Genomic DNA, 19,702 nt, shown 5'->3' with positions numbered 1-19,702 from the left:
TTTATGAGGAGATAAATAAGAGGGGACAAGATAGAGGTATACAAAATAATGACTGTATAGAGATGGGAGACCTTGGGTAAGTCACTTTGCCTCTGTGTTGCAGTTCCCCATCTGTAAAATGGGGATACTAATACTTCCCTATCTCACAGTGGTCTTGTGAGGATAAAGTGCTTTGAGATCTATCAGTGAAAAGTGCTGTATAAGAAATAGGTATTATTATTATTCCACTGTCCTCTGAAGCAGCTAGTGCCAGCCACTGTCCCAAATAGGCTACTGGACCAGCTAGACCTCTAGCTTGATGTAATATGACAATGTGTATGTTCCCATGAATCTCAAGCTGTGTTAAGATTCAGTGCCTGAGGTTCTTGATCTCAGTCATTTGTCCTGCTTGGCTTCAAAATCTTGCCTGTTAATAATACAGTATTAAGATATTGTGAAAGAGAAAGGGGACAAATACACGTATAAATATTTGTCTGTACATCTTTGCTTAGCACTTTTTAATTTTTCTCCTTTTCTAAACAGTGCTTCCTATTAGTGTTATAATCGAGTATGAAATTTCATACCAAACTTTTCTCAGAGATAAAGGACCTCGCTGAAATGTCTTCTTTCCTTACAGGGCAAGTGCAGAATGAAGATGTTCAAGTTTGCTGTAGTCCTATTTTTTGCTATCCTAGCAACATCCACCTGCAAAAGGGATAGATGTCTGGAGGGGGGGACTCACAAGCATAGACCAAGCCCTGAGCTGGACATGCATGAATGCACACTGTACTCTGAATGTAAGAGCTGTTTAATCTTTGGCAGAGAATTTTCAGAATAGTTTAAAAGTTGACCTTTGTATCAACTAACAGTCCCTACCATACTTTTAATTACTTTAACACTGTGCAATATTTACAATAAGAGGTTTGTTTGAAAAGCAACTTTTATTGGCTTTTTCCTTACTGCATCCAGTGCCAATTGCAGAGCCAGATACTGCTCTCCTTGAGACCGGTTGCAAAACTATTGGCTTCAGTAACTGAACTTCAAAAATGTATGATCCAAATTTCATCCAGTTGTACTCCATTTACTTAAGCTTACACTAGGGATGATTTGGGCTTGATATGAGTATGAGAATATTTAAAATACAGCATAATTGTCTTGATTGTGATGTATCAGTGCACAAATTATAGTCCTAATTAACTTCCTGACCTGATTTAAAAGTATGAAAACATTGAAAATTAAAATGCTGTACTGGATATAAATATAAGAATAAAACCAATATTCACTGCATGTCATCTTTTTTCTTCTTTATTTGGTAACTTCTGTATTAAAAGGCTGGAGTTCAGAAATTTCACTCCTCCAGCATATGACAGCTGGTTAAACACCACTTAGCTTCTTGGCACTGACTGAATACATTCTCCCAAAACAATATTGATGCCAGTTCAGTCCCACTTAATCAGCGGTCACATTATCATTTCCAAGATCATTCACTTACAAGTCGTAGAAAGACTTTCTTTTGTAAAGCTTCCCTCCCAGTAGTTACCATTTTGGATTATGTGCCAAAAAGATTCATTCTAAATTTTGAGTTTTCCAAATTTTGAGTGTTAAAGTAAACCCTCATTGTAGTCTCTTTGTTTTATTTCCAACAGCTTCCTGTTGCTATGCAAACTTCACAGAGCAGTTGGCTCATTCACCAGTAATTCAAGTAAGCAACAGCTACTGGAACAGATGTGGGAATCTCAGTAAATCGTAAGTCAGCTTTGATATTGTCTGTGTCCTGGTGCAATAGGACTATTCCACAATAGCTGAAACTGCCAACATTAACTCCCCCTGGAATTTCTAATGGAAACTCCATAGGTTTTTCTGGAGATGTTGCCTAAAGTGGCTGCCCCCATCTTGGCCCCTCATCTGCCCAGCTCCTCTTTGCTCCTTCTCTCCTCGCCCAAAAATCCATGGAGTCTTAATCACACTTTATTCAGGCAGAGTGGCTTCTGCCATTTCATGAAGGGGAGTGACAGCTCTTAAGACCTGCTCTTTTAAAAAATGCTCTCTCTGGTGTGCAATCATCTGGCAACACAAACCAGTAACAAACCTGGTTTAACTGGCTGGTTAAGCCACATTTACAATCATGCCTGCTTTGTACTGCTGTAGCAGTGCAAGGCAGCTGGAGCATACCATGGAATCTAGCCCATGATTTGTATAGTATCAACAGGGCCTTGTTCCTTGTTTAAAAAAACTAGGGTGACCAGAAAGCAAATGTGAAAAATCAGGACGGGGGGTGGGGGGTAATAGGAGCCTATATAAGAAAAAGACCCAAAAATCAGGACTGTCCCTATAAAATCGGGACATCTGGTCACCCTAAAAAAAAACAGATAAATTAGATTAAGTCTTAAAAAACAAAATGTAAAAGGAAAGCCAGAAAGGAAACTTGCAAATAATGAGAAAATTTTTTGTAGTCTTGTGAGCCTTGTAACCATAAAAAATATTTTCCTAACTGAGGCTTATAGTTCGTTGCTAGATTTTTAGAGTTTAAAATATGTCAGGCTACACAAATAAAAGAATGGAAGTGCAAAACAATTAAGCAAAAACATATTTGCAAAAGGTTTTTCAGTAACTTCAGCTGGACTAGAGAAAATCTAAATACTGGTGAAATCATGAGACTATAACACAGAAACAAAGCTTTATGCTGTGGTTTGATGCTACATTTTATTATTGCCTTGAACTTGACCATTTTGTGCCAGCAAAAACTCAGTGGCTCAAATGTTTATATAAAGCAAATACAAAAGAAGCCCAAATATGATGAATTAATTCATTTAAAAATGAGTGAATATTCACCAACTTTTTTGCATGATTTGTCCAGTTCCAGTAATTACACAGGCAGAAGCTGCACCCAACATCAAAGGAACGAGTTTAGAATCTATACACAAATAGGACGAGAGGATGGATTTAAACTGCTCCATCTAATCTATAGTGATGGTCCTGTTGAAACCTGTTGGAAAGTGTGGACTATAATCTTGGATGCTGAGAAGCAGACTTAATTGTTGTTTTTCTCACTCAATATAGCTGTGAGGATTACATGAAGAAAATTGAATGCTTTTACCAGTGTTCCCCACATGCCGCTCACTGGATCAATCCCAACTACACTGCTGGTATTGATTTTGTTCCTTTGTGCCAAAACTTCTGTGATGACTGGTAGGTTTAACACTTTACACTGCTCATATTTTTAGTTATATTTGAGATACCTGCATTACTCGTGTAAGGGGTAGCCACAAATGTGCAAATAATGACCCTCCCAAACAAATGGCAACAAAATTTGATAGCACTCTGCATCATTTATCTCCCTTCTTTTGTTCAACTTCTCTTTTTTTCCCTACACCTCTAATTTTTCCCCTTTGAATTTATTACCCTGTAAATAATAACATAACTGGAATGGGCAGTACTCAGTGACATCTCCAAGTCTAGTATAAAGTCAGTTTATATAATGGTTTTGGAAATACAAATTATGTGAGCAGCATAATCTCATATATTATCTAAATATGTGCCCATGATATAGATACAATTCCTTTATTTCTGTACCTATTAAGTACGCTGTGGAATCATGGGATAAACTAACATAAATTCATTTATGTAATAAATTTAATTTATTTTTAACCTTTTGCCTCTTCACCTGTTTTCCGTCTACTAATCCATCTCTGCTGAAACTACTTCTAATACTCAATATTTCAGAGCAGTTTTCAAACAGCCCTCATTTAATAAAAAAGATAATGATCTAACCCAAAAATAGTTAATTTTTTCTTCCCCCAAATACAACTCATATAAAAGCAGGCAGTGAAAATTACTTTTTGAGATGCAAGGCAGGTGGTGGGATAGTTTTAAGCCCAATATCTTGCAAATCATCAGGTCTAGACATCTTGTATCCCACTGGAGAAGTGAGAATTCTGATTTTCCAGTGATCCAGATCCAGCATCTATTTATAGGTATAGAGAGATGTGAAATTTAGATCTTTAATCATGAAACCTTGGTATTTAGCAAAGCTATGTTAGAACACGTATAGGAGCTGGAAAAATGCATTTGATCTATTTTCTCTACTACCTTTTGGCTTGTGCATGGTAACTAAAGAATTTTGGCTTTACTGGGAAAATGATGTGAATGTAGTACAAATAATGGTTGAGATGTTCAGAGCAGTCTAGAAGATTTAGACACCTGTCTTCCGTTCAAATTGATGAGAGACAAGGTGGGTGAGACAATATCTTTTATTGGACCAACTTTTGTTGGTGAAAGAGACAAACTTTCAAGCTTACACAGATCTCCTCAAGTCTGGGAAATGTACTCAGAGTATCACAGATAAATACAAGATGGAACAGATTGTTTAGCCTAAGTAGTTAATACATTTCAAGGGAGCATTCAAGGTGAAGTGCCCCTTAAATACCTGTCCAGTCATAGGGGGGAAAGGAGGGGAAAATGATGGGGATGGGGTTTAGTAGGTTACCAATTGTTGTAATAAGCCATAAATCCAGTATCTCTATCATAGGTACTAGAACTAGAGGTGATGGGTGGGGGGGCTGCCGCACCCCCTGGCTTGAAGTGGTTTCCATTATATGCAGGGTTTACAGTTTGGTTCAATGGCTCCCAGCACCCCCACTATACAAATTGTTCCAGCACCCCTAATCTCTATTCAGTCCATGATTTATAGCAGGGGTGGCCAACCTGAGCCTGAGAAGGAGCCAGAATTTACCAATGTACATTGCCAAAGAGCCACAGTAATACGTCAGCAGCCCCACCATCAGCTCCCGCCCGCCGGCAGCCCCACCAATCAGCGCCTCCCCGTGCCTCCTGCCCACCACAATCAGCTGTTGCACAGTGTGCAGGGGTCTCTGGGGGGGAAGGGGAAGGAGTGAGGACAGGGCAGGCTCGGGGGAAGGGGCAAGAGCCTTGGGGGAAGGGGTGGAGTCTGGTCAGGACCTGGGGCAGAGCTGGGGGTTGAGCAGCGAGCACCCTGGCACATTGAAAAGTTTGCGCCTGTAGCTCCAGTCTGAGAGTCAGCACTTATGCAAGGAGCCACATATTAACTTCTGAAGAGCCGCATTTTATAGTATCTGGAAAAGTTAAGAACTTAAATTCCCAGGCTCATCTTTTGAAGGTGTATGCAGGTTTCCTTTGAGGATGAGGTCTGATAAGTCAGGTACAGAGTGATCACTTTGTGAAACGTGTTCACCCGTGGGTGACAGGGTGTTTTTGTCTTTTATTGTTTTTCTGTGTGAGTGATTGTTTTGTTTCATCCACATAGTTGTTAGTGGGGCATTTAGTGCACTGGGTGAAGTGGGTTGTTTTTTTAAATATGTCCACTCTGCTCTGTGTCAAAGCTAGAGAAGGCAGGTCGAAGAAGGATAAAGCTCGTGTGTTCCTCCAACGACTTTTATCCTGTTGTAGAAAATTCCATTTTGCTGGAAGAGCAGAATTGTTGACCATGGTTTTAATCCTGGAGCTTTCAGCGGTCTTTTAGATATGCTGGGCCCAGATTTTTGAGTGCCTGGGAAATAGGGACCAAGACCTTTAACTTGACTGGATAGGCTCAGCTCTGTGGATTCAAATCCAAAACCACCACCACTGAAATGTGAAGGTGTTTAGATAATAGATTCCAGGTTGGGCCCATCTCTTATATACAGTATTTGTATAGTATCAGAGTGGAAGCCGTGTTAGTCTGGATCTGTAAAAAGCGACAAAGAGTCCTGTGGCACCTTATAGACTAACAGACGTATTGGAGCATAAGCTTTCATGGGTGAATACGAAGAAGTAGGTATTCACCCACGAAAGCTTATGCTCCAATACGTCTGTTAGTCTATAAGGTGCCACAGGACTCTTCGTCAGTATTTGTATAGGAATTACTGTCTTTTTATTTATGGTGGTGCCCAGTATATGCTTGGCTTTTTCCAGACAGATAAGAAAAAACAATCCCTGTCCCAAGGATAGACAGACAGATACGTAGACAGGGGTTAGTGGGAATGGGAAACAACATATCACTTTTTTCTCTAATTTTTACTCTATGTACATGTCACCATGATTCACGATAGGCAGCATTGCAAAAGTAGGGCTTCAAGAGGAACTTAAATATGGAGAGATAAGGGTCTTGTGCATGAACTCTGGAAGGTGACAACTTCCAAATGCATAAGAAGCAACATGGAAAAGGGCATGGAGGGGTGTTATGTGAAAAGCTGATAAAGGAGCAACTGAGGACAGCATCGTTGGCAGAGCAGAGGGGGCAAGGGAGTGACATGAAATATGAACAGTCGAAGGGACGGGCTGAGTTATATAGCATTTTGAAGGTGCTGGCAAGAAACTTAAATCTGATGCAGTCATGGACGGGAAGACAATGGAAAGGATTCAGAGGGAAGTGATCAGACCAATAAGCGAGGAGACGACTTCCACTCTGTTCTGCAATCCCATCTGTTGTTTCAAGGCCTGATCCAAAGCTCATTGTAGTCAGCTGGGCACAGATCCTCAAAGGTATGTAGGCACCTAACTCTCCTTAAAATCAATAGGAGTTAGGCACCATACCCTTGACGGTCTGGGCAATGGAGTCTTTCTGTTGGATATCAGTGGACTTTGGAGCAGGCCCATAATAGGCAATATGAGGTGCCACTGAAAGCTAGAATAAACCTTGTACAATCCATATCAATCATACAAAAAGTCATTATCTATCTGTTAGGTAAAATTAAAGAACAGCATATTGGTGGAAGAAAATACACATAGCCCATGTAATTTATGCCCATTTTAAGGCCCTTTTTCCACTGCTAGGGTGGTGGAAAGCAAATGAGAATTAGGCCTGTAATGTATATTATGGGTTTCCGTGATGTTACAAAGCACTCCAGTTTTCCTCATGTGGTTTAGCTGAATATAAACAGAACCAGCTGGTAAATCATGTTTTGTAACCTTGAAGAAAAGACCATTTTGGTCTGGGAGTTTATGCTCCTTGGGACAATGTCTGTCCCTTCTTGAATGTCTGGAAAGCACCAAGAAGATAGTGAGCAAATAAGAAGTACTTATTTATCTGCAGTATTACTTTCCATCCCATTTCTTATGCATCCCACTCATCTGGTACTCCAGTTGGTGTCATATACACCTGGCATAGGACACAAATATACAAATGACCCAATATATTATATGTATGGGTGTGTGTCTGACATCTTTCAGTGTCATTCCCATTCTCTCGTCCCACCCAAGGCCAGAGACTAAAAAGGTATTTTGAACGAAAATCCCACTCTCCTTGACATTCCAAAGTAGCATTTCCAAGATTTTCCACATTGTACTCATGGGAGTCCTTTTAGTATGCTGCAGCGCTCCTGGGGAAGTGACCTACTTTCTCCATGGGCTGTGAATGTGCTTGCTGTATACTGTAGTCTTTGTGGCCAGAAATGTGCATAAGATTCTGAGAGAGCAGTGATTTCATTTAAAATAAATTCATCTGACTAGCCTAGGGCTTTCCCCTTTCTTCCTATTGTTTTAGGATTTCCTGCTCCCATCAGCATTAAAACTGTTCTCTTTGAAAGTCCCTATGAACCGTGCAGAGCCCTGTGGGTGGCTTTCTTTCTGACCCATCTGCGAAATGGGCCCCTGCCCAGCAGAAGGGGAAGTATGAATTCTGAAAAATAATCCTGAACATTCAAATAAGAATTAGCTCCAAAATAAAAATACCTAGCAGTGAAGTAACCTGCCCTGTGACAAGCAGATCAGTCTTAGGCCTGGTCTACACTAGGGCGGGATCGATCTAAGATACGCAACTTCAGCTACGAGAATAGCGTAGCTGAAGTCGACGTATCTTAGATCGACTTAGAATCACTTACTTCGCGTCCTCACGGCGCGGGATCAACGGCTGCCGCTCCCCCGTCGACTCCACTTCTGCCTCTCGCTGTGGTGGAGTTCCGGAGTCGATGGCAGAGCGATCGGGGATCGATTTATCACATCTAGTGTAGACACACTAAATCGATCCCCGAAAGATCAATCACTACCCGCCGATCCAGCGGGTAGTGTAGACGTACCCTTAGGCTATGGCTACATTAGAGAATTTACAGCAATGCAAGTGCCCCGCCATAAGCTCTCTAACGTAGTCACTCTAAGCCGATGGGAGAGAGCTCTTCCATCGGCTTAACTGCTCCAGCCCCTGTGAGCGGCAGTTGCTCTGTCGGCAGGGGAAGCTCTCCCACACCGCGCTTAAGTCAGCACAAATTATGTCGCTCAGGGGGAGTGGTTAATTCACACCCCTGAGCGACATAACTTACCTCGACTTAAGCTACAGTGTAGCCATAGCCTTAGGGTGCCTGCTGGCTGGTGTGAGGGGCTTTCAAGTTTGCATTTGTGCTTTTCACAAGCCTTTTTTCATGCCTCAAGGAGCCATGTGTGGGTTTCTGGACAGCATGAATCTCTTCAGATGTCAGGACCTTGCATAATTTTGCCCCCCATAATTGGCTCCCCCTTGAGACTTAAAAAAAAAGCCTATGAAAAACAGGGATTGTCTCTTCCTATATGTATGTATTGCACTCAGCACAATGGGGCACTGATCTTGACCGGAGGACCCTGCACATTACTAATATAGATGATAAATACAAATAGTGATTAATTCAGGTTCCTGTGGGACAGCATCAAGCCCCCTATTCAGCAGTACTCCTAAGCACATGTTTTTAAGTGCTTTGCTGAAGAGGGAAGGATTTAAGCACATGCTTAAAGTTAAGCATGTGCTGAATTGGAGCCTAATTGCTGAAGCTCTGATGTTGATAGCTGTACCAGTGCCAGACACAGCAGCACAATGGTACTGGCCAAGCCTGCCTGTCAGTGGCATATTAAGGCTGGATCATAAGAATTGGCCAGTCTATGACCTGCACTGCCAACAGGGCCCCAAAGTCCAGCAGCAGATTCACATGTGGGCAGGCTTGGGACTATCCCATTCTCCCACCCAGTTGTTGCTCAGTTCAGATCTCGTTTATCCTCCATCTGTTCTTGCTGTTACCCCCACAAGGGGGTGTGATGGAAACAGATTTGAGTCCTTTCTCGAAATGGAGAGAGACTTGTGATCAACAAAGCAACATAGGACTTTGGACAACACACTTCCTAGATTGTTCTGCTCAGAGTTCGCCAAAGGCTATCCTTGAAAAGTTGAACTCGTACAATTTAAAGTTTAACATGTCATTGTATCACTACTGAGTGGAGTTCCTGGTATCAAAAGTCCACTCCAGCACTACCAGGTGATTACTGCATCATAAAAGCTTGGCTGTTGAAAACTGACTGAATGTGAAAATGTGAGACAAAAGTATTTTCAGCTTGTTGCACACATTGTATAGAAAACAAGTTTAAAATAGCTTTGATCGCTCCTAAGTTTTCAAAGACTAAGGGCTGAATTTGGATGTGAATGCATTGTTGTTCTTATTATTTATAATACACCAGCACCTAAAATCCTAGTAAGGATTGTGGCCCCATTGTGTGAGGTGCTGTACAAATCCATTAGTAGTGATAGTCCTTGCCCTAAAGAGCTTATAAACTAGGGCTTAACTTTGTGTGTACAATAGTGCCAACCTTTGCAATTTGATGTTGAGTCTTGCCCCAGCTTCTGGAGTCATGTGACTATGTGAGAATCTCAGCTCTAATTTAAAAAAAAAATAAGTTTCTAGCCTTCATGGTTGCAGAAAAAACCTTGAAAAGGGGACCTGAGTGTACCCTGAAGATTCAAAAACAGAAAGCAAATTGAAAGAAAAAAACCACCAAATGTCTTCTTTTTAAAAATTTGCATGATTTTAAACCAATCTTGATTTTTCTGGCCCTGGCTCATGATTTTGGAACTCTTGGGGTTACTCAGATGAGTAATTCCACTGAAATCTTTGAAACTACTCAGGGCAAGTCTACACTACAAATTAAGTTGACCTAAGTTACGGCGATGTATAGCCACCGCACTAAAAGTAAATCACTTTTGTATGTCCACACCATGCTCCTTGTGTGGCGGTGCGCGTCCTCACCGGGAGCACTTGCGCCAGTTTAACTGTCATTGTGGGACGGCTTCTGAAAGGCAGCAATAGTCGCTGTAAGCAACACAGTGTCTACACTGACACTGCATTGACCTATGTGCTATGCCTCTCGCGGAGGTGGAGTTATTAAGTTTGTGTAGTGGACGAGTTACATCAGTGGGAGCTACACTTTAGTGTAGACACTTACAGAGTTAGGTCAACGTAAGCTGCCTTACGTCGACATAACTCTGTAGTATAGACCAGGCCTCAGACACACAGAGGTACGCTGGTGTGTAAGTGTTTGCAAAATCTGGGCTTTAGGGAAGATAAGGCCCAATACGTGAATATAACAAACAATAGGAGAGGGAGGAAGCATGAGGGTTACAGTAATAAGTTACTTTTTCCTTATATAGGCTAACAGTTTACAATACTTGACAATTACAAATAATTTACCTGCTTTTTTATTTAATTGTCATTTAAAACAGTTCCTATCAAACCATAGTCCTCTGGGCTCCTTTAACATCCTCTCTTCTGCCCCCAGCTTCAACCCCCTAGAAATAGTGAACCTGGGCTCTTGGACTATTTTTAACCGATCTTATTTAATTGCTCATTAGTTGATTGCTTTCCCCCTTTCTTTGAACATAAGAACAGCCACACTGGGTCAGACCAATGGTCCGTCCAGTATCCTGTCTTCTGACAATGGCCGGTGCCAGAGGCTTCAGAGGGAATGAATAGAGCAGCTATGGAGTGATCCATCCCCGTTGTCCAGTCCCAGCAGCAGGGACTCAGAGGCTTTACAGCCTCTTTACAGCACCCTTCACACTGGCATTATTAGCTTCTTTCCTTTTGTAAATATAAAAATTCCCCACTTCTCTCTGAGGACGGTCTGTCCTTGGGGTGCCTGCCCCACATGGCTGCTGCTGTCCAATTTTGGCTCCTTGTAGATGCTGGGTATAAGAGAGCAGAAAGTCCATGGATCAGTGATGGAGTTTGCCTCAGTTTCCCTACAGTAAAAAGGAGATAATATGTTCACGTCTTTGAGATCACTGGAGGAAAAGTGCTATGTAAGCACAGAGTATTAGCAGAACCCATGCGCCCTTCTTTGTGTGACATCAGTGTAATCCGGTGACATCTCTGAAGAACAAGGAGGTAAATAATTTTACTTTCTGTTCCGCACTAAACTCCATGCAGGTATGAAGCATGTAAAAATGACGCCACCTGCATCCACAACTGGCTGACAGACTGGGAATGGGATGAAAATGGAGAGAACCACTGTAAAAACGAATGCATCCCCTACAATAAGGTGAGAAAGCACACCGGATCAGTTACAGGAATAAAAGAATTAAAAGACAGTGAGCGCTACTTCCTGAGGGGTTAACTCATCAAAAAAGTCTTTGGGGAAAAAAATTCAACAGGTAAATTGTTTGGACTTCTACAATTCCAGGTTTTGTCTATACACATCTACCCCGATATAACGCTGTCCTCGGGAACCAAAAAGGCGTACCGCGTTATAGGTGAAACCGCGTTATATTGAACTTGGTTTGATCCGCCGGAGTGCGCAGCCCCTCCCCCCCCCCCCCCCCCCCCGGAGCACTGCTTTACCGCGTTATATCCAAATTCGTGTTATATCGGGGTAGAGGTGTACCAGATTTTTTCTTATTTAATTTCTCACCTTGGGTGAAGCAGGATGGCAAGGAGTAGACACTGATATTTTAACCATTGTATTGTCTAGATCAGTGGCTCTCAACCTTTCCAAACTACTGTACCCCTTTCAGGAGTCTGATTTAGCTTGTGTAGCCCCAAGTTTCACCTCACATAAAACTACTTGCTTACAAACTCAGACATAAAAAATACAAAAGTGTTCCAGCACACTATTACTGAAAAAATGCGTACTTTCTCATTTTTACCATGTAATTATAAAAGAAATCAACTGGAATACTGTATAAATATTGTACATATATTTCAGTGTATAATATATATTTCAGTGTATAGCATACATGTACCCCTGATTGAGAACCACCGGTCTAGATACTGAAGTGTAGAGAAATATTAACTTGGAGAATACAACAAAAGGAGAAATGTCTACGTGATTTAAGAGCCTGCATCCCATGGACTTTCGATGAGAGCTCCTAAGTGCTTATGTCTCTTTTGAAAATGGGATGTAAGCTCTTAAATCACATTTTTTAAAATATTTACCCTTTAGATTTGACGCATCTTTACCCTGTTTGTACTTTTGCACTCATGCTTTTTTCCCCCGGGGAAGAGAGTTTGTCCTCCAAATCCCTGTGGAAATGCTTAGACTCCCCCTGTTTTTCTTCCTTTATCCTCCTCAGACCCCTGCTGGTTAAACAGCAGCACTGACAGACTTTATAAGAGCTCACCCAGTCCTTCTGATAAAAGTCTGATGGCTGTGGTGCCTAACCTTCTGAGCAAGAGTATAAAATGAAGGCTCAAATGGGGACACTGAGGAATCCTAGGGGAAAAAATTGTCTGGGGCCTGAGCCAAAGTTAATTGAAGTAAATGGGGGTCTTTCCACTTACTTCAGTGGCCTTTGGATCAGGTGAAAATTGTGTAGTGTGGGACTGTAATACAGTAACTGGGTTTTGAATATTAATAAAGATTTAGTTTACATGAGCCTGTGAGAACTGCTCACACAGCAGGATTCCCTGAGGACAGAGGATGGGGACTGAACTGAAAATTCATTGGTGAAGACAGGTACTAGGCTTGCAAAGCTGTTCGCCTCCAAGTCACTGTTACTTGAAGGTGGAACGGGATGGTGGCGAATGACTGCAGTTGCCACCTGAAGGCTGTTCAGTGGCCTCTGTGAGAGGAGATGACATGGGACTGGTGTCTGCATTACAAAACCCACCACAAGTGGCAGTCTCAGCAGAAAAGACTATAAATGAATGGACTGTGGAGACTAAGGGCTTGACTTTCAGAAGTGCTGAGGATCCATGCAGCTCTGGTTGAAGCAAAGATGGAAAATAGCACCTCAGAAAATTGGCTCTGAGCGCCCTTCCGATAGCTAAAGCTGGTCCCTGCTCATTCTGTGCCTGTTCTGCAGATAGGCTGAAACCTTCTGTCACCTTTCACCATCCCTAAACTCACTGGTAGTTATTTTTAAATAAAATATATCCATCAGCCGGGAAAGACCAGGCAGCAAATCCAGAAGTCTTATCAACTCGAACCAGACACTGCAGTTCTTAAGCTAAACACATAGCCACGCCCCTTGCTGGCCATGGTTATCACCAAATACTGCTCATGATGATTAGAAAGAGAGTAAAGAAGAGGTTTCTCCAAAGCAAGCTCTCTGCTACTCCACATTCATTTCCACAGCAATAATCATTTCATTTGAAGCTAAAAGCTACAAAAATATTATTGAGACAAGGTGGGTGAGGTAATATCTTTTAGTGGACCAACTTCTGTTGGTGAGAGAACTTGTGTGTGTGTGTTAATGGTTTTTAGAATCAATTGTTCTTTATTGCAATTTTAATTAAATGGCAAGAAACTTGTATGATAATCGATATAGAGGCTTTTGGTTATAGAACAAAACGAATCATCTAACTGAAAGATTTGAAGATACATTTATGTTATACAAACAATATACACGTGGGAGGAGCTGAGGAGAGGAAATGTACAATGTCGTATAAAAGATACACTCAGTTCAAAAGTACAAGGGCCTGATTATCCATGGCCTTGACCTTCTGTGATCATCGACAATTGTAGAAAAGGGGTGTATAAGGCTGCCCAATCACAATTGTTATGTTTTACTCCTGTTTTTTACAGGTATCAATGACTGCACAAGGTGCAAGGCCCGTTATGTTTAATAACAACCTCTGCCAGCAAAATTATCACATCATGGCTCTCTCCTATTATCAAAGCACAGTAATACAGTACATCAGTGGTTTTCAAACTGAGGGCTTCAGCCTGGGCGGCAGGGCTCAGGTTACAGGCCCCCTGCCTGGGGATGAAGCCTTTGGGCTTGGGCTTTGGCCTCCCCGGCCTGGGGCAGTGGGGCTTTGGCTTTTTCCTCCCACCCCTCCCCCAGGGTGGCGGGGCTCGGGCGGGCTCAGGCTTCGGTCCCCCCTCCTGGGGTCCTGTAGTAATTTTTGTTGTCAGAAGGGGGTTGCGTTGCAATGAGGTTTGAGAACCCCTGTGGTACATAATTCAAATTAATAGTATTCTGCTTGTTTACATGGCAATAGCCAAAACACCTCAAAGCACTGTCCAAACCATTTAAAAAAACATGCTTTCAGGGTTAAAATGAAACGCTGAAAAAGTCAGACTTTGCTTGCGCTTGGAGTGAGCTTCTGGAAGGGAAGTTGCTGATATCCAAAAGGCACAGAGAGTTCTCGAGTGTCAGTGCATAGCAGACAGATGCTTTATTTCTTCAAGTGCCTTTAACCCATATGGTGAAGCAATCAACAGCCGTGCATTTGACATGTGAATGGCTGGAAGGAGTATGTGGAACTAATGCTGAATATCAAAAATGTACAATGGATCCTAGCCAGTTTTACACATACTATCTTAAAATTTAGGAGCCACATGGTATCATTGTTCTGCATGCAGAGCACTCCCCAAAAGGAACTTAGAGCAAAGCCCACAAGTAGAATATAGCCCGAGGCATGGAGAAATGAAAAGCCTCTGCACCAGTTTGAGGGCTGGTATGCTTTATCGATTCTGTTCTGAATACCCTGTAGCCATAGCAGCAAGATCAGAATAAAGTGAATTGCATAAGATTAATCTAGCAAGTATGAGAGTACGAGTGAGTGATTTGGAGTCTGTTGGACACCAGGGCTCAATCTAGAAATGTCCCTTACATAAGGGAATAAAGAAAGGCATATTTATAGATTTTACTGGCTCCTGAATTGACCAGCAGGATGCAAGGAAATATCCAGGACTGAAGGAATAAGCCTTAAGCCAGTGAAAGGGACAGAAATAGAGAAGGTGCAGCCAGAGGGCTAGATTTTCCTGCTCTGGGTGTGCAGGGGGAAAAAGGATGCAGAGCCCCTTGCACACCTTGTGGCCTAGATCCCCCTCATTGCCAGGGCCGGCTCTGGCTTTTTTGCCGCCCTAGGCAAAAAAGCCACCGGCCGCCCCCCCCCCCCCCCCCCGCCCCCCATTGCGGCAGGGGAGGGCGCCGAGCCCCGCCGCGGGCCCGCAGTCCCCGACCGGCCGGAGCGCCCGGGGGAGGGCGGCGAGCCCGGCCGGGGCTCTCCGCTCTCCCCGGCGGCCAGAGCGCCGGGGGGAGGGCGGCGAGCCCGGCCGGGGCTCTCTGCACCCTCCGGCGGCGAGCCCGGCCGGGGCCCCGCTCTCCCCGGCGGTCGGAGCGCCGCGAGGAGGGCGGCGAGCCCAGTCGCGGCCCCGCTCTCGGGCCGCAGCGCCCCACCGCGCCGCCCCCCTCCAGGCGCCGCCCCAAGCACACGCTTGGTGGGCTGGTGCCTGGAGCCGGCCCTGCTCATTGCTCTCTGTGCACTGACTGGCAGTCTCAGACCTGCACTAGAGAGAGCACATGTTCAAAAAGGAGGTGAAAGTTAGTGGCCTGCTGCCCGCCTTCGCACTCCACAGGCATAGCACCTCCAGCAACTGCAGCTTAGATGAAGCCAGCTCCCTGCCATTCAGTTATAGCTTTAAAAGCTACATTACAGCGCAGAGATTTTGAGGGCTATTTGGAATGGACTCCATATTATTCACAGATGATAGATTGTAAGGTCAGAAGAGACCATTATGAACTAATCTCGTCTGACCTCCTGCATATCACAAGCATAGTATACACCAGGGGTTCTCAAACTGGGGGTTGGGACCCCTCGGGGTCGCGAGGTTATTACATGGGGGGTCACAAGCTGTCAGCCTCCACCCCAAACCCCGCTTTGCCTCCAGCATTTATAATGGTGTTAAATATATAAAAAAGTGTTTTTAATGTATAAGGGGGGGTCGCACTCAGAGGCTTGCTGTGTGAAAGGGGTCACCAGTACAAACGTCTGAGAACCCCTGGTATACACCAAGATCTTCCCCCCTCCCCCGAGCAAAGAAAGAGACAGCTTCTTCAGGAGAAGAAGAGACCACTCTGGGAAATGGGGGGAGGGTGCAACTCACAGACATGATGTCCCCACCCCTGCTCCCACATAACTGGGCCTGAGGAGCTAGCCTAAAAATAACAATCATTAATATTTTGCAGTTATAGCACCTTTCATCCAATGATCCCTGAGCCACAGAGCAATGAGTGACTTGCACAGAGTGAATCATCTGGGAAGAGACTCTCTTTATTATATGGACACACATGGGTGACAAGGGTAACTCGAAAAGCTGTTGCACATGGCAGAATTTGCAACACTACTGGAAACTCAGCATATTTATAGGAACTGATGCTTATGGGCAAGGGATCCACTACACTCACTGCACACTTATAACTTCCATTAGCAATAACAGTGTGTAGGGGAGGGCGTCTGCATAACAATGAGAACAATAGACCATACAATACTTTTAATATTTATAGTAATGTCCATCAGGGATCTCAAAGTGCTTCACAAGCACTGAATTAGTCTGACAACACCCCTATTGGGATATGTATTATACTCATTTCCCACTAACAAAGGAATGCAGAGACAAGTTAAATGACTAGACCAAGGTTGCAGAGTGAGTCAGTGACAAAGTCAGAAATAGACCTCAGTAGTCCTTCAATCACTAAACAATACTTCCTGCTTCTTACTCCCAAGCTTGCTTCATTTGCCATCACGCATATGCCAAGTACTTTATCAGCTTTATTTTGCAGGGTAGCTAAGTCTCTTTTGCAATAATTTAAACAGAAGGTATTACAAATCAACAGCAAATATGTGGAGGACAAAGTGCAAACAAAGATAACATTAATGACCTATTCATGGCTTTGCTAAAGTACATGACCTGCCAACTCTGCTGACCTAAAGGCTACCTGTTCTTAGCTTCTCCAACCAATAAGATATGAATGTTTATTTGAGTCCAGGCCAGGAGGGCAGCAGGTTACCATGACATAAACAAAACAGCGAAGAGGTTTATTTGCAGTGTGGTCATAAAGGTCACTGTAGGTAGTGTTTCCAAAAAAGATTTTGGTACAAAACAAGATATAGGACAGATTCATTTTAAACTGGTACAGGGACCTGTAATTTCCCTGAGCTGGACATGTCCCCTTGGGGGACTCACTCTGAGGAAGGGCAGGTGATGTTGTGGCTCTCTGCCTTCCCTTGGAGTTCCTACAAGCAGGGGGTGGCTGTTCTGAGTTCCGCCTGTACTCTCTGTGTGGGGTCTTGAATGGCCATACTGTACATATACTGACAACAGTGAAATTCCAGATAGCCACGAACCTGTTAGACTGCACTGCTCCGTGGAGTAATAGATTATTTCAGCTTCCAGAACTCTGTCTGATACAAAGGTCACTAAAACAAATACATGTCAGAATGTCCTGGCACATTACTTGCTGTATGGGGTCACACACACACACTGGCTTTCATCGATGGCACCCAGCATGTGAAAACAACTTAGAAAATAAGGGGCTATATTCTTCTTTGCCCTGCACCTTGCAAAGTGGTTCGCAGCAGGCTAAGTGGGTCTCACACACTACCAGGCTGATTTGGCAATGTTTTAGATCCTCTTTACACTGGTAGAAATGACCAAGGGCAACGGCAAATCAGGCCCAAATGTTTTTGATGGGTGAGGTGGTTTTTTTAAATTTCATCTGTTTTGTTTGACCTCTAGGTGTATGCAAATGGGACTGACATGTGCCAAAGCATGTGGGGGGACTCGTTTAAGGTGAGCGAATCCTCCTGCCTCTGCTTGCAAATGAACGAGAAGGATGCGGTGGCGATCAAGTATTTAACTTCCGAAAGCTCGGAGGAGAGTTCCAGCATCAGTAGCAGCGAGGAGCGCGCCTGCAGACGTAAACTGCGAAAGACTGAGCTCCTAACGGAAGAGGAAGGGGTGGAAATAGAGTGAGTGCTGGGGGGTATACGGTACAAGAAGTTCTAAGGCTTGGGGGAGTAGAAGGGGCTCAGTGGGGTAATGTCAGGCTGCCCTACCAGTTGAAGTTTGGGAGATCACATAGATTACGTCACAAGAAATTAAATCAGTGGTAATTGCTCATGTTATACCTTATCTGATTTTTGTCTACATCACAAAACTGCTAGGCAGATTAGCACTGATGTGTCCAATTGAGGACGACACTTGCAACTTGAAATGAAATGGCCCAGAGCCTAATGACTATGTTTAGGGCTTGATGTTTTTTCAGAGGTGTTGAGCACCTGCAGCTCCCATTGATTTCAAATGGAGTTGTGAGGATCAGGACCTCTGGAAAATCATGTCTTTAGTGTGTACAAATGGAGAAGATTGCAGCCACCCAAATCTTTAATATGGAGATGCAGTTCTGAGATTACAAACTCATGCTGAACACTGCCTGGACTGAGCTGGAGTATTACATTCAGGGGGAGGCCAATGGGGGCTGGCTACTGATAAATGAAAATGTAATTCCTCATCAAGATGTAGGTACAAAATGATAGCTTACTATATACAGACAAACTCATTAGTCCATAGGGGATACTAAACTACACTGTACTAAACTGTATATAGGGATGATTTTACATGTAACAAAACATGTTCAATATTAGTGAGCTTTTACTTTAAACAATGTCATTATAAAAGAATCCTACAGTGTGAATATGAAGTATGAACTTGAGCTTTATTAATCCCCACAGGGTGTTTGAAATTCTGTGACAGAAGGGACCTGGTTCTAATCCTCCCTGAAGATCACCAGACTGATGCCTCAGGATGTCACAGAGAATGTTCTGTTTCCATTCTCCACCGCCAGTACTATTGCCAAAGCTAAACCAAAATCTGTACTAATTGTAAGGGGACATTATCCTGATAATAGTGGATCAAATTCTGCCCTTGGTTACACTGGTGCAATCTCTTTGATGCTGGTAAAGTGCCATGGATCTGTCTGTTTTTCTAAGTCACCTATCACAGTGATGTCACCAGTGTAATTCAAAGAAGGATTTGGTTTCAGCGGGCCAGATTCTTGGCTGGTGTAAATCAGAGGTATGCTGATTTACACCAGGTGAAGATCTGGGCCCTAGCTTTTAAAATGTCGTGGCTCATATTAGCAATAAAATGAAGCATTTTAAAAATCCAACATTCTTATCCTCCGGCTGTTTGTTTACTTTCTGGGTGTCACGCAGCTAGACTGATCAGGGACACTTTCTGCTTCCTATCACCTTGATTGTTTCTTTAATGATGAAATAATTCCTACCAGCATTAGATTATTTTGAAGCCATTTTTACAAAGTCTGCATTTTGGCCCAAATCAACTTGTCAGCATCTGTTTCAGTAGCGAGGGAAAGAATTTGGACTTCAGCTACCTTCTGCCAAACGTTCCTTCACGAGATTGCGACAGTCTGCCATCCCATGCTCTTCCCCACTGCTGAAGCACTTATCCGAGCCTTGAACATATCCACCTGAGCCCCAGCGAACAGTGGCTCTCTGGCCTCCCTGCTTATCTCGCCTCAGTTCCAAATGCCCAGCAAACATGTCCTCTCTCTCTCTCTCCGCCATCGCTGTAACCATATCTATATCTCCACCTCCACCCCACTAGTTTCCTTCACCTTCTGCATTAAATGTAAGCTTCAGCACCACTCCTCCCCGGTCTGCATCTCTGCTCTCCTTTTCTCTTCATTCCCCTCCACTGCCTTTGCTCTGGCCATAGCCAGTTCCCC

General features: G+C 43.4%; 1 protein-coding gene across 1 annotated transcript; it reads left to right on the top strand.

The window, feature by feature from the left end:
* The first annotated feature begins 628 nt into the window (after nt 1–628).
* On the top strand, nt 629–19,115 carry LOC135882699 (riboflavin-binding protein-like). The gene is made up of 6 exons (XM_065409686.1): nt 629–776; nt 1,626–1,725; nt 3,040–3,168; nt 11,157–11,268; nt 17,695–17,927; nt 18,687–19,115. The coding sequence occupies exons 1-6, from the start codon at nt 629–631 to the stop codon at nt 18,703–18,705; spliced, it is 741 nt and encodes a 246-aa protein (XP_065265758.1). The 3' UTR covers nt 18,706–19,115.
* The last annotated feature ends 587 nt before the right edge of the window (nt 19,116–19,702 follow it).

This window comes from Emys orbicularis, chromosome 8, assembly GCF_028017835.1.
Source record: "Emys orbicularis isolate rEmyOrb1 chromosome 8, rEmyOrb1.hap1, whole genome shotgun sequence".
Lineage (NCBI taxonomy): Eukaryota > Metazoa > Chordata > Testudines > Emydidae > Emys > Emys orbicularis.
This window is presented reverse-complemented; position numbering and strand designations above follow the sequence as displayed.